This window comes from Pteropus alecto, unplaced genomic scaffold, assembly GCF_000325575.1.
Source record: "Pteropus alecto unplaced genomic scaffold, ASM32557v1 scaffold3, whole genome shotgun sequence".
Classification (NCBI taxonomy): Eukaryota; Metazoa; Chordata; class Mammalia; order Chiroptera; family Pteropodidae; genus Pteropus; species Pteropus alecto.
Genome location: NW_006442484.1, coordinates 45615261 through 45628549, shown reverse-complemented (window position 1 = coordinate 45628549; position 13289 = coordinate 45615261). Strand labels below are relative to the sequence as shown.

The following is a 13289-nucleotide window of genomic DNA, read 5'->3' as shown; positions in this document are numbered from 1 at the left end:
GATCTGCTCATTTGCAGGAGATATAAGAATACAATTAGTCCAGATAAAATTGGAAATTTTCTATATAAACTTCATGGAAAATAGACAAACATAAAGACAGTTCCATTTATATAATGATGACATGGTTGTAATTTATTATTGCAATGCCTAAGTTAGAGACTACGTTAAGAATCAATAGAAAATTTATTGGTCCCAGTAATTATAGCTAACTGGTTATTTAACAACACTTAGTTGTATGAAAACACTGTCATCTGAAAAATTATTTATTCAATAAATGTGAACTATCAATTTATAGATATTATTTAATCCTCATAACAACTTTGAGTTAGGAACATTATTGTCTTAATTTTACAGCCAAAGAAATAGAGGCTTAGTGATGTTAACCCATCTTAGGTAATGTAGCAACAGGCAAGATTCTAATCAAACCTTTCTGACCACAGGGCCCAGGTTCTTAACTAGTAGACTAAATTGTATAAACTGAAATCTCATGCTAGAGCTGTACTTTTGATTGCAATGAACTTTTCATGAAAATCTTTAACTGTCAAATAGAGTCCGAATCTAAAGTATTTTGCTTTTGGAGGTGTGCATTTTTACCAATCATGCCAATTAAAATTTAACTTCTTTAGTTTCAGCACTCTTTTTCAAGATTTGTGATAATTTAATGGGATGTACAATTAAAAAGCTGTAAGTGCTTCTTTAGATCTTACCATTGACATTCAAGTAAGGTGTTGGTGGGAATGGGGAATGATAGAATTGAATTTTATGTTATTGAGTTAGGGGATCATGAAACTTTCTGCAAAGGGCCAAATAGCAAATACAGTAAATAGCTTTGAGAGCCATATGGTCTCTGTGGCACCTACTCAACTCTTTTAAAGAAGCCATAGACAATATGTAAACAAAAGAGAATTATTGTGTTTCAATAAAACTACAAAAAGAGGCAGTAGCCTGGATTTGGCAAACAAAAGGTCTTGTAATTTCTGCAAATAGAGGTAAGATTTATTTATGATGATACATTATTTATGCCAAATGGAAATTTTCCTTTATTGAATGTACTGGCAAAAAAAAGTTTATTAAAAAGATCGCAGTAGTTTAAAGGAGAATGAGCACTTTTCCTTTTCATACTTTTAATACTTTTTCAGACTTCTTAGATTAATTATGTCATAAATTATTTGATAATTCCAGAATATACTTATTCACTTATTTCTTAGAGTTACTATTATTTTTATCTTGAAAAATAAATCTGTAATTTTCACTAGCATTTTCACATTCTGATAAAATTTCTTTCCTTTATTATAAATTAGGAAGGATTACTGTAAAAAAAATGACACATAATTGGTGATGATTTTATATTTTTTGCATTGATTTTGAAAAGTTATATCAGTAGATAGACTGAGTCCACAGCTTGTTGTGTAAATATATGCAGTTGACTTGTAGGTTCAGAAATAAAGTACTCTATTATAGTCAGATTTCAATATTATATTTTATAGATTTCATATTACAAGGAGTTTTGGTTTTACAGATACCTTCTCATGGCATAAAGCTTTATTAAAATGTAAGTAATACTTGTGGAATTCACTAATGTGGTATATTGGATATTAAATTTAATTTATTCTTTTTTTTATTATTCTCAGAGATTCGTCAGCGAACTGCAGCGCAAAGAAACCTTTCTCCAACACCAGCAAGTTCTAGCCAGGGCCCTCCTCCACAAGTTCCAGTATCTCCAGGACCACCAAAGGACACTTCAGCCCCTGGTGGACCCCCAGAAAGAGCTGTTACTCCAGCCCTATCAGCAAATATGTTACCAAGACGTCTTGGATCTCCTGGTACTTCAGTGCCTGGAATGGGTAAACAGAGCACTTAATGTTATTTACAGTTTATATTGTTTTCTCTGGTTACCAATAAAACGGGCCATTTTCAGACAGTATGGAAATGGCATTTCATTTGGAAATAGCAGAGCAGTTATCTGATTAAGCAGGAGTTCCATATTCAATTAGCTATAACTCTTTACAGCTGGCACCTTGTGATACTGAAACCTATTTCTTGAGCTCATTTAACTGTTATAGCTTTTTTGTTTAAATGGCAATAAAACTTTGTAGTTTTCTGTAGTCAACAGTATAGCATATCTTTTTATATTCAGCTTTAGAATGGCTCCAGATTTATATAAAATGGAGATAGACGAGAACACTTTTGGAATATATTCATGCTTTTTGTTAAACCCTTCACATATATTTTTAAACATGACAATTACTTAACATATCTCAGGATGAATATTCCTTCATCGTGGTGTACAATACTACTGTTGTTCATATGGGCCAGGAAATTGTTTTTGTTTGTTTGTTTGTTTGTTTTAACCCAAAGAACTTTAGTATTTATTGACGGATACATTAGCATAAAGTTCTATTAAATTAACATACTGCCTTTACTACTATTTCATTTGTTTGGATTCTCTTTTTTTAGTGTGGTAGATCACTAGGGGAAGATCCCATTTTTATAGCGCAATAGATTGCATTACCCTGCAATTTTCTTTTAGGGTGTGATTAAGATGTGGAAGTTCATTGTTTTAGCAGATCACATTATTTTATGTAGATTTCTATGTCAGATTCTTGAATACAATGATTATCTTATTTTAGGATATTTAATTCTAATTTAGATTACTTTGGTATTTTATGACTAATTGCTAACATAATTTATAATGCTTTTGATGCTAGTCAGTAGTTATCAGGTATTCAGGGCACTTATGTAATAAAATCAATAAGCAATCTAAATGTTACTATTACAATAGATTTTTTTCCCCGCTCTTTTAAAAAAAGCAACACAAGATTTTAGAAAATTAGAAAAGTATTAATTCATAAACAAATTTTAAAAGTTGGCTACAAATGAAATGTATACCAATTATAATTTTAAAAATAGTTATTGAAAAAATACTTTAAAATTTGATATGTAATGCTGTCCTTTAAGGTAGCCATATATGTTGTGAAATTGAGAAAAATTAAATTGATTAAACATTATTTGTCTTTCAGTTATTATCTGACTGATTTGAGATACCCGTGATTATCTGTAAAGTAATGAAATAAATTTTTTTAGTGGGAATGCATGTATTATATACATTTGTATATTTAACTAGTTTTAAAGAAATAAAAGTTTAGCAACTTATATAAAGTAATAAAAACTATTGGACATGTAAGAATAAGGTTATAGAAGGAATAATGGTCTAAATTTTGTGATCATGTAAATATAACATATTTTACTAAAGTTTTAAATTAGTTTCTTTGTAAAAACCTGTTAGTATTTAAGTTACATATTGCCAAAATTATGAATGAGTTAAGTGATTTCTTATAGAGAAGATTAATAATTCATTTTTTCATTATGCCATATTCATGGAAGAGAATCAATTTAATATGTATTACCACAGGGCTCCCATATGTTTGAAAATTAATAACCAGCAGGTACTTGATAATTTGCCAAGCTGTGTAAAAATGACCAGTATTCCTATAATGATTGCTCTTGATGTTTGTATTAATTACTATTATTCTTAATAGCGTAAATATGAAGATGTATGATTTTAAAAGTTATTAAGTGTGTAAGGAGTTTAAGATATTTTAATGAAATCTGCTTGAAGGACTTCTTTCAACATTTCTTGTAGTGCAATTCTGCTAGTGATAAATTCTTTTCATTTATACTGTGTCTGGAAACGTCTTCAATTTTGCCTTTATTTTTAAAAGGTGTTTTCACTAATATGGAATTCTAATTCTAGTTTTTCTTTCAGAAGAACTTCAAACATATTGTACATTGTCTTCTGGCTTGCTTATTTTCTGATGAGAAATCTGCTGTCATTCTTATCTCTTTCTCTGTACATAATATATCTTTCTGATTGCTTTTAAGATTTTTCTCTATCACTCTTTAAGCAATTTGAACATGTAATGTCTTGTTACAAAATTATGTTTCTTGGGCTTAAGGTTTTTTGATATTTTTGGATCTGTGGGTTTATAGCTTTCATCAAATTTGGAAAATTTTTTGTGCATTATTTCATCAAATATTTTTTTTCTTTCTCTTCTTCTGGACTCCAATTCAAAGCATATTAGACTGCTTGAGGTTCCACAGCTTGCTGATGATTTTTTTATTTAAAAATATTTTTAGTCTTTTCTCTGTGTTTCATTTTATATGGTTTCTTTTATTTAAGTTTACTATTTTTTTTTCTGTAATGTCCAAACTGCTTGCTATTCATCCCATCTATGAATTTTTCATTGTAGACATTATAGTTTTCATTTGTTCAGTTGGGTCTTTTAAATTTTTTCCATGTCTCTGCTTAACATTGAATCTTTCCTCTAGATTCTCAAGCATATGGAATATAGTCATAGTGTTTTCATATATTTGTCTACTAATTCTATTATCTCTGTCATTTCTGGGTCACTTAGGTTTGATTTTTCTCATTATGGGTTATATTTTCCTGCTTATTTGGATGTTTAATAATTTTTGATCTGATGCCAGACTTGAGTTTTACCTTGTTGGATGCTGGATATATTTATATTTTTAGACAGAACTCCTGTGAATACTTAACCCAATGAGTGGGAGTTATGAAGTTTTCTACTCTGGCTGGTGCAAACATGCAACATTTCTAGCCCCATGTGTGTGCACTTTACCTTTAATATTTTGGGGGTAGTTCTTTCTCTGTCCTCATGTAGTCTCCTCACATGCACGCATCAGTCAGTGCTCTGCTAAATAGTCTTGGGAATCCTCTGCAGATTTTTGATATTCTTGCTCTGTTCATTCTCTCCTACTCTTTCCTGTGAACTCAAGCTGCTTTGGCTCCCCTAGAGTTGCAGCTTTTATTTCTTCATCTCAGAGAGGCTGATTCACTTTATCTGGGTTTACCCTCCCTGAATTGCTTCCTGGAAACACACTCTAGGCAACAGACTGGGGCAATTGTAGGTCTCATCTTATTTGCTTTTTTGTTTGTTAGGGATCTTTATCCTAAATTGCCTGATATCCCATTTCTTTAAAATTGTTGCATCATATGTTTTGCACATTTTAGTTGTTTTACGTGGGAAGGTAAATATGATCCCTTTGACTCTATTATGATTCAAAGTGGAAGTTCCTAATTTATTATTATATAAGCTTTTAAGATTCTGGGCATTTTAAAAATTATTTTGAACAGAACCCAACACAGTTCAATTCTTCATAGATTATGTTGGTATAATCTATTAAGAAATGAAATTTAAACATATTTAAACATATTTTTTGTAGTGCAGTATTTTTAAGGAAAATTTGAATGCTTTACAGAGATTTATAAGAATATTATATTTGTTAAAATCTTTTAAAAGTTCTGACAAGCATAGGTAGTTTTTGGTACTGAATTAAAATTTAAATGAATTTTATACATACATATTTTATATCTATTTATTTACTAGGTCTTCATCCTCCGGGTCCACCTTTAGCAAGACCCATTCTCCCCCGAGAACGAGGTGCTCTGGATAGAATTGTCGAATATTTAGTTGGTGATGGTCCACAAAACAGGTAATGTTTTCTATAGTGGTAGATAAATGAAAATGAAGAAAAAATTTATTGGTCATGGTGTGTGTGTTGTGGGCATACACACTAGATGTTCTAGTTTTGTGGCTCCTGTTTCTTTATTTTAGAACATAATGGAGTATTTTACAGCCTTGCAAAAGAGTACGTATTCAGTTGTTTTTCAGTAGGAGTTTGGATAAATTATCTAAATAAAATGTAGGAAAAAAATATATGTAACAAAAAATATTGTAACTCTACTGTATTATAACCCTACTCTAATGCTATTTTGAGAGAAATTGATTCATTTCACTGAAACTTAAACTTGAGGAACACACAAATAGTGAAAACTTGGTAGATTTTAAGAAATGGTGATAATTTTAATAACAGTGAGGACAATTTACATTTGGCACTTACAGTTCTAAAACTGCTTTTCCAATTATATTTTATTTGATCCTTATAATAATTCTAGGAAGATAGGTATGATACGAGTAGAGCAGTTGTCATAGTATATGATAATATAGACTTTAAAAAATTTCTTAGGACAATAGAGTAGATATTTGACAAGGTTATTGGTTAATATTATCATTTTAGTAAAGGGGCTAGAATTTAAAGTTAATATAATAAATTGTATGTTATTCAAAACAGAATATTGTTTTATAGGGCCAAGTATTTGTTAAGTACATACACAGAGAACAGAGTACATAAATAGAAAATGAGGAAGATGTGTAAGTATAACTGGGATAAATACAGGAATTACGATGTACAGAAATTAATCTTTGGACTGAACTAAACAAAATTAAATTTATTTCTTTACTACAAGACTTCTTATTGTGACTCTCTAAGAGGTTCCATCTTTTTCAATCTTATCTGACTACAAATTTGGGGTCTATCATCCCCAGGAATATACTTTAGGAAGCACTGAAATTTAAGTGTTCTGTTACCAGATATGTTTCTGCTAACTTAGTAAGGATATATTCATTTGGCTGTTTCTTGGTTTATTTTTAATTTGATGTATAAATATATTTTAAAATGGTTGAAATTTTGGCTGTTTAAAGAATATTGTTTATTGTTTACTAAGTAACATCTAATCTATTATGATGTATTTAGCTATGTTAAAATATAAATTAGATGTGGTAGCTAAAGTAGCCTCTCCCATGGGTTTTGTTTGTATTTGTAACTAGTCTGTTTATTTTTGGTGTAGGTATGCTCTTATATGTCAGCAGTGTTTTTCTCATAATGGCATGGCTTTGAAAGAAGAATTTGAATACATTGGTAAGAATTATTGGGCAGTTAGATTTAAATATTTTATTCTCAAATATTTCATTCTATGCTGATTCCCATGTAATGCCATTTTATTTCTCTGTATATATTATTCAGGCATACTGTCTATATTTTAGAACACAGAGCAAAGCAGGAAAGACAACTCAGATTTTTTCCTCAGACATTGTCCAGACTCTAGGCCAACTGTTCTTAGACTTCACTGTGCATCAGAATAACCAGAAGAACTTTTGAAAATTGTGATGTCCAGGGCCCATCGGCAGAGAGTCTGCTTTAATTGATCTGGGGCGAAGGTTCAGGCAGCAGCATTGTTTTGAAGCTCCTCAGATGATTTTCATGTGTAGCCACTGTTAAAAAATATTGTACTAAATTAATTGTGCTTTTCAAATAGGGCATACTACATTTTCTTGGGAAAAATGAAGGAGGTTCTGGACTTAAAAATATCTAATGATTTTGGTGACTAAAATGTAATTTATGTAATATATTTAGGTCATTAGTAATATTGTTTTGCCATTAGTTAATGTGCTATGCAGCTTATCTTTTCCGCTTTAAAATTAATATTCTAATAATAATTAGAAAGTATGCTTTAAAATTTAGCCTGATTAGAACACTTGCCATAATTTTACTAAAACTATATGTAATTTCACAAGGGTTAAATAACTTTTGAAGGGTTCTGTGACTATTTGCAAAAGTAATCTTGAGAGTTATCTGATTAGTCTTTGAGTTTTCTTTGGTTAATGGTTTGTTTATTTTTAAAAAATTCTCTGCAGCTTTTCGATGTGCCTACTGTTTTTTCTTGAATCCTGCAAGAAAAACCAGACCCCAGGCTCCACGACTTCTAGAGTTTAGTTTTGAGAAGAGGCAAGCTGTGGAAGGCTTAAGTTCAGTTGGTCCCTTGCCCTCAGGAAGTGTGATTTCATCAGAGAACCAGATGAGTGAAGGTATGAATATGTTAATTAAAAAGTTTTCTTTCTTAATAATGTTTGCTACTTAACAATAAAAGCATAATGCTTTTAGATAAGAATGGGTAATTTATCAGATTTTGCAGCATGCTCATATCAACTAGTGCTCTTATACTATAGCCTCTTGTGTAATTGGTATGATGTGTTTCAGTTTTAAAATGCAGGTTATATCATGTTAAGCAGCATCTAACAACAGCTAGATCAACATTTTTTATGGCATGACCTTTTATAATAACCGTTGGGAGATTTGACTAGTAATGTTTTTATGGAATCATTTTTTAAGTTTATTTAAATGAAGCAGATTATGAGTGTTATGAAATTACTTTTAAGGGTAAAATTCTTATAAGATTTGTAATTAATATTGGTACAATAGGTTTGTGCTTACTACTTAGATTGGTAGAAGTTATCAGAAAGCAGGAAACTTTGGTATTGCAAAGTCATCCTTGCATTCTTTAGATGACCGCATTGATAGGACTGGTGTTCCTTTGGACCAATTTATCTTGGTCCATTGCTGATGCATGCCTTGATGTAAACAACCTTATTTTAGAGAAACAGAGTTTATCAGAATTCATTGGATTTTAGACTTCATCTTTCAATTCTGTATTAGGAATTCTTGAGGAATTTTCGTGAAAAAATGGAAGGGATGAGTTGGAAGATCTAATTATTAATTGCCAACGATTTCTTGCTTGATATTAGGTGAAGAGCTGTTAGTTAAACAGCTCTGAATTGTGAAGATTACCAAAATTATGACACAGGTCATGATATTTTGGTGCTATATCTGGTATAGAAAAAAATTCATATTGGAAGTTTAGTTCACATCATTTATTTAGCAGTCAGTATTCATCCTTTTAATTTCTAGGAATTATCATTTACATATATTTGATTTTTTCTTTATAAAAGTATTTAGTAGGGAAAAATTGCTTTAACCAAGAATAATAAGAAGCATTGAAGTTTCAGATATCAAAAGTTTCAAAAGTATGAATATTTGAGTATGGTGTCTTTTTTTTTTTTTAACTTTGAAGAGTGAACCTATAATATGTGTATTGACTTGGGCTTGGCTTTTGGCTTACTAACAAATACCAAAATGAATTTGAATACAGATAGCCATATCAAGAGGCCTGTGTACTTCCAACACTGAATCAATGCATTTGTCTTCAAGTCTACAACATTGACTCCAAACACATGTCAGTATTTTTCTTTTGCCTAAGTCGTGCTCTGAGCTGCATGTTGTCACATGCAAATCACCTGCCTTGCTATTGCAGCTTCTTGGAACTGAAAATGAAAGAATTTCATACTGAAGATGCTAGAGGAAAAATCGAAGTCCTTTCCATGAGTAACCTTGTTTATGAAAGCTAAAGTGACTATTTGAAAGCCAATAGTTGGGACAAAAAAAAAAGTAAAAACAGCCAACAAAATAAAAATCTCAATAACAAGTCCAATGCTTTGTACCTTCTGCTAAGGTCAAGATGGATAGTTAGCAAACAACATCCAGCTATACTTTCCTTCTCATATAATCTAGGAGGAGCAAAACCCCAGATGTCTCATTTTCTGTCCGAATTCCTGGAATGAAGTATTAACTGGCTCTCAAACTCAGCCCTAATAAGGTAATATTAATAGGTGAAGACAAAACTGGAGACAGAGTCTGATAACTTCGTAGTGTTAGAAACTGAAGCAACAGTTCCATTTGGTTAAGATAGTCTTTAGAGTAGTAACTTTATCATACTTCTCTTTGGATTCATCAAAATGGCTTTGAGTACTTTTTACTTCCTTGGCTCTCTAGAAGACTGAAACTTTTCTCCAAGATTCCTATCTCAACATTATGATATACAGTTGTCAATTCCAAGTTGGAGTCCTTTAGTGAATGACTGGAAGTGTTTCTGATGAACAGATGAAGCTGTGTTTGTTTTGAATACCATTGACATATCTTTATGATTAGATTGAACTATTAAGTAAGATCATATCATCTTAATCATCTACTTTGATGCTGACGGCCAGTGTAATTGAAAGCTTAGATTTCTGATTTCTACATTCTTGTTGTAAGAAACTTGAAGAATAAAAAAAAACTCTGCTATAAATTTTTATATTTTTTAAAATATTGAAATAGCTCTTTGATAGCAGCAAAAACTTCAATAATTAGGTTATTGAATTTACAGATGGAATGCAAAGGTAACTTTCTCCCATCTGAATTTTTCTTTCAATAATTTATGATCAATGATCTAAAACCATTTATATGAATAATCTAGAATTAATGGAAAAAACCTTTTTTTTTCTAATCTGTGATGTGAGACTGAAAATAGGTTTTGTCTTGATTTTACTACTGGAAGATTTTGCATGTAGGATGAAACACAAGACTTTTGAAAATTTTAGACCACTTTTTAGAAAAACACGAAATCTCGGAAAGTTTTTGTTAAAGAAAGAGACCTAGAAGAAATTTCTCCCATTAATTGCTCATTTGAATTCCTAGAATTTTTTTCTAGAACTGTATCCAGATGCTTTGGTAATAGAGTATTAGAGAAACACAAGAAATTAGGTCTTTTTTTATCTAAGAGTATACTAGAGATGGTATGCCAAAGTACTGCTTTTAGTTTTCTCTGTTTCTTTTATGGTTAAATGAGTAATAGAGTAATACTTTTATCTCTGTTAAGCCACATTAAAGTGGTTTATCAGTTTTAATTTTTAAAAATATTTCAGCATTTTTTAAATTAAATATGGTAAGAGTATGAGGTTTCTATATTGTTAGTATTGCTGGTACAGTGATTTTAGGCTAGCAGGTTTGAAAAATATTAATTGTTTTCATTGCTCTCTTGTATTTAGATCTTATGTACTTTTTTAGTAGAAAATAACTTTTGTTCAACTGGAAATAATTTGCTAATAATAAAACTCATGGCATCCAATTAATACTATCCACAATAGCAAGTAAAATTTATATAAGGTGAAATTTATCTTGGTAATCTAATTTCTGTTTTTCTTTTAAGCAATATACTATTGCTATAAGGTTATGTTGAATAGGGAAAATTCTACTTTTAGTATTGATATGATGCTCTAGGATGTTGAACTATTTGATGATATAATTTTGTTGAATTCTGTGTATTTAGCAGATGTAAAAATTTATACCATTATTTATGTTTAATTATGTACATTTTACTCAAGATGTAAACTTAACTTAGTATGTTTTTGCATGTTTGTTTTAGACTTAGAGATCTTTTGGCATTGCAATTCCTTTTTCTACAACACCTTCACCTAATAGTTTTATATCATTGCTTAGTAATGACATTCTTGCTCATCTAATAGATTTCTTCACCAATAGTAAATAAACAGTATTTTGTCTATTGAATATAAGCTATTTCCTCATTGGTGGTTATTATTTAATTGAATTTTATTCATTGAGTCATTTCATTGGGTTGAGTTTTGGGATGAAATTCATGTCTTTGTTCTTTAAAATGTTAGCCATTTTCCTTAAGGCAGAAAAATCTTGTAAAAACTGCTTTGTTTATAACCTGTGAGTTCAAAGACAAATTTTACATTTTAATTTAACAAATTTCCTTTGGGTAGGTTTTATAGTTTACATGTATAGGGGATACTGATGTGTTTGCAAGGCAAAAAACATTTTTTTTTGTTATTTAAAAAGGAATAAAAAGTAAGAATCTAAATGAATTCACCACAATACGAGGCATAATCTAAATAGAATCATATATTTTTCTGTGATACAGAAATATGTGAATTTGTTTTGTTAGACTGTTCTTTAATTTTCTTAGTAAATTATTCTTTCAAGAGCTCGACTAAAAACTTAAAGGTAAGTTGATATTCTTACATGTTTTTTCCATGTGTGTGGTTTATAGGTGGGGCAGTGGTATTTGCTATACAATTAAACTCAGTTTTATGAGTTTGAATTGTCTAGGTGAGTGAGGCTTTTCTCAAACAACTAGACGCCAGTTGTTAAAATTTGGTAGAAAAAACTTCTCAAGAATACTGGAATGGGAGTGGGACAGGGGGCAGGAATGGTGAAAGGAAGAAATTCCATGGGTCATTTTTGTTTAATCACATTGTGATATTTTGTTTTATTGGCATTACAGATGCCAAAGTTGATTTAAAAATTTTTCTTATAGATGGAATTAGGTCATTCAGATAGCTTTGTTTCAGTTTTAGTCTAAATTAGTGTGAACACAAAGGCTAGTTTCTCTTTTAGTATTTTATGCTCAAATGTTGACATTTTCTGTAATGTATTTTATACTACCAAGTTATTTTAAACTAGAACTTCAAAGAAAAAAAATTACTTTTTATTAGAATAAGCAAGTGATATTATCCCAAAGAAATAAAGTTTAAGTACTTATAAGATACATTCAATGATCCTTATTATAAAGCCCTGTGGTTTGGTTATTAATCTGATAAGTAATTCTTTGTTAGTCTTGCACACCACTTAAATCTTGTTTGGATAATTTCTCACAAAATAGCATTGGCATCCAAACATTTAGACTAGCTGATGTCTGTATTATAGACATCATGATACATGCCAGTTTTTTGTAGTGTTACTGCTATTAAAATTACCTTTCTGTAGATTAACCTGGGGGAAGAAAAGTACTCATTAATAGGCTTTTTGATTGTTTTCAAGTACTACCCATCATTTCACCTATTTTTAGTCTTTCATATATTCTCCAAAATACAATGTAGTATTGATGATCAAACTTTGTGTATAATGTTGTTTTCTAATTATGACAGCACATTAGGTATTTCTTAGCATTCACCTTTATAGGCATTTAAAAATTTTAAGTATTGTAGCTCTCCTCTTTGTATTAACTGCTTTTTTAAGAGCCCAGAATTTAAAAACTAAATTGGATTTGACTAGTGATGTTTCTGAAAATAGTTACATCACAAAGCTTTAACACGATAAACCATGAACTTTAATACCTCTCCTGTTGAGTACTGAGACAGTCTGAGTCTGTCAGACAAAATATGATAAACTGTGTGGGCCTATGTTCATTTAAACCCATTTATTGGTGAGTTGCATCTTGGATTCTGAGCTTTTTGTTTTTTCATTTTGTGTGGCTTTACCAGAAGGCTTACTAAATTGTAACAAATTTTAAAGTTCTTGGCAAGTAAGTATTGCTCTTTGGCCAGAGACTTGTGGAAAACCATGACTTAAAATTGTACCCTGGATAAATTCTGTGAGGGTAGAATTACAAATGGTTGGTGACTTAAAGTTTTCTACCGAAGAACTTGATTGCCCACGTAGCAGAAATGGTCTGTACAGGTTCATAGCATTTCATTTGCATTTCTTGCTTTCCCTTTGTGCACTGGAATATTCAAATAACAAAATTCAAATAACCTTGCTTTTTACCTTGGAATTTTGTAAGATTCGCAGTGGTGCAGTAATGCCATTCCTTTTAAGATAAAAATAGCATTTTTGTGACATTTGGCACAAATATGATTTGAGAACCATTCTTCACTATTTTTTTGTGATCATGTGGAATTTTTATACAGTGAAACCTCATTAACTTGAATGTCCCTGACTGTGGAATTTTAGCCTTTTTATTCAGTATATAA

The 13289-nt window shown here is 30.5% G+C and overlaps 1 protein-coding gene across 4 annotated transcripts in view; it reads left to right on the top strand.

The window, feature by feature from the left end:
* Positions 1-13289, top strand: part of LNPK (lunapark, ER junction formation factor) — a 61549-nt gene that overhangs the window by 43930 nt on the left and 4330 nt on the right. For 3 of the 4 annotated variants that reach the window (XM_006921225.3, XM_015596744.2, XM_025039367.1), the window contains 4 exons: positions 1632-1844; positions 5409-5514; positions 6710-6780; positions 7557-7727. In XM_006921225.3, coding sequence (XP_006921287.1) covers positions 1632-1844; positions 5409-5514; positions 6710-6780; positions 7557-7727 — 561 coding nt within the window. Of the gene's footprint in view, positions 1-1631; positions 1845-5408; positions 5515-6709; positions 6781-7556; positions 7728-9267; positions 9353-13289 lie in introns of all 4 variants that reach the window. The other variant, XM_025039366.1, reaches the window with a different exon arrangement.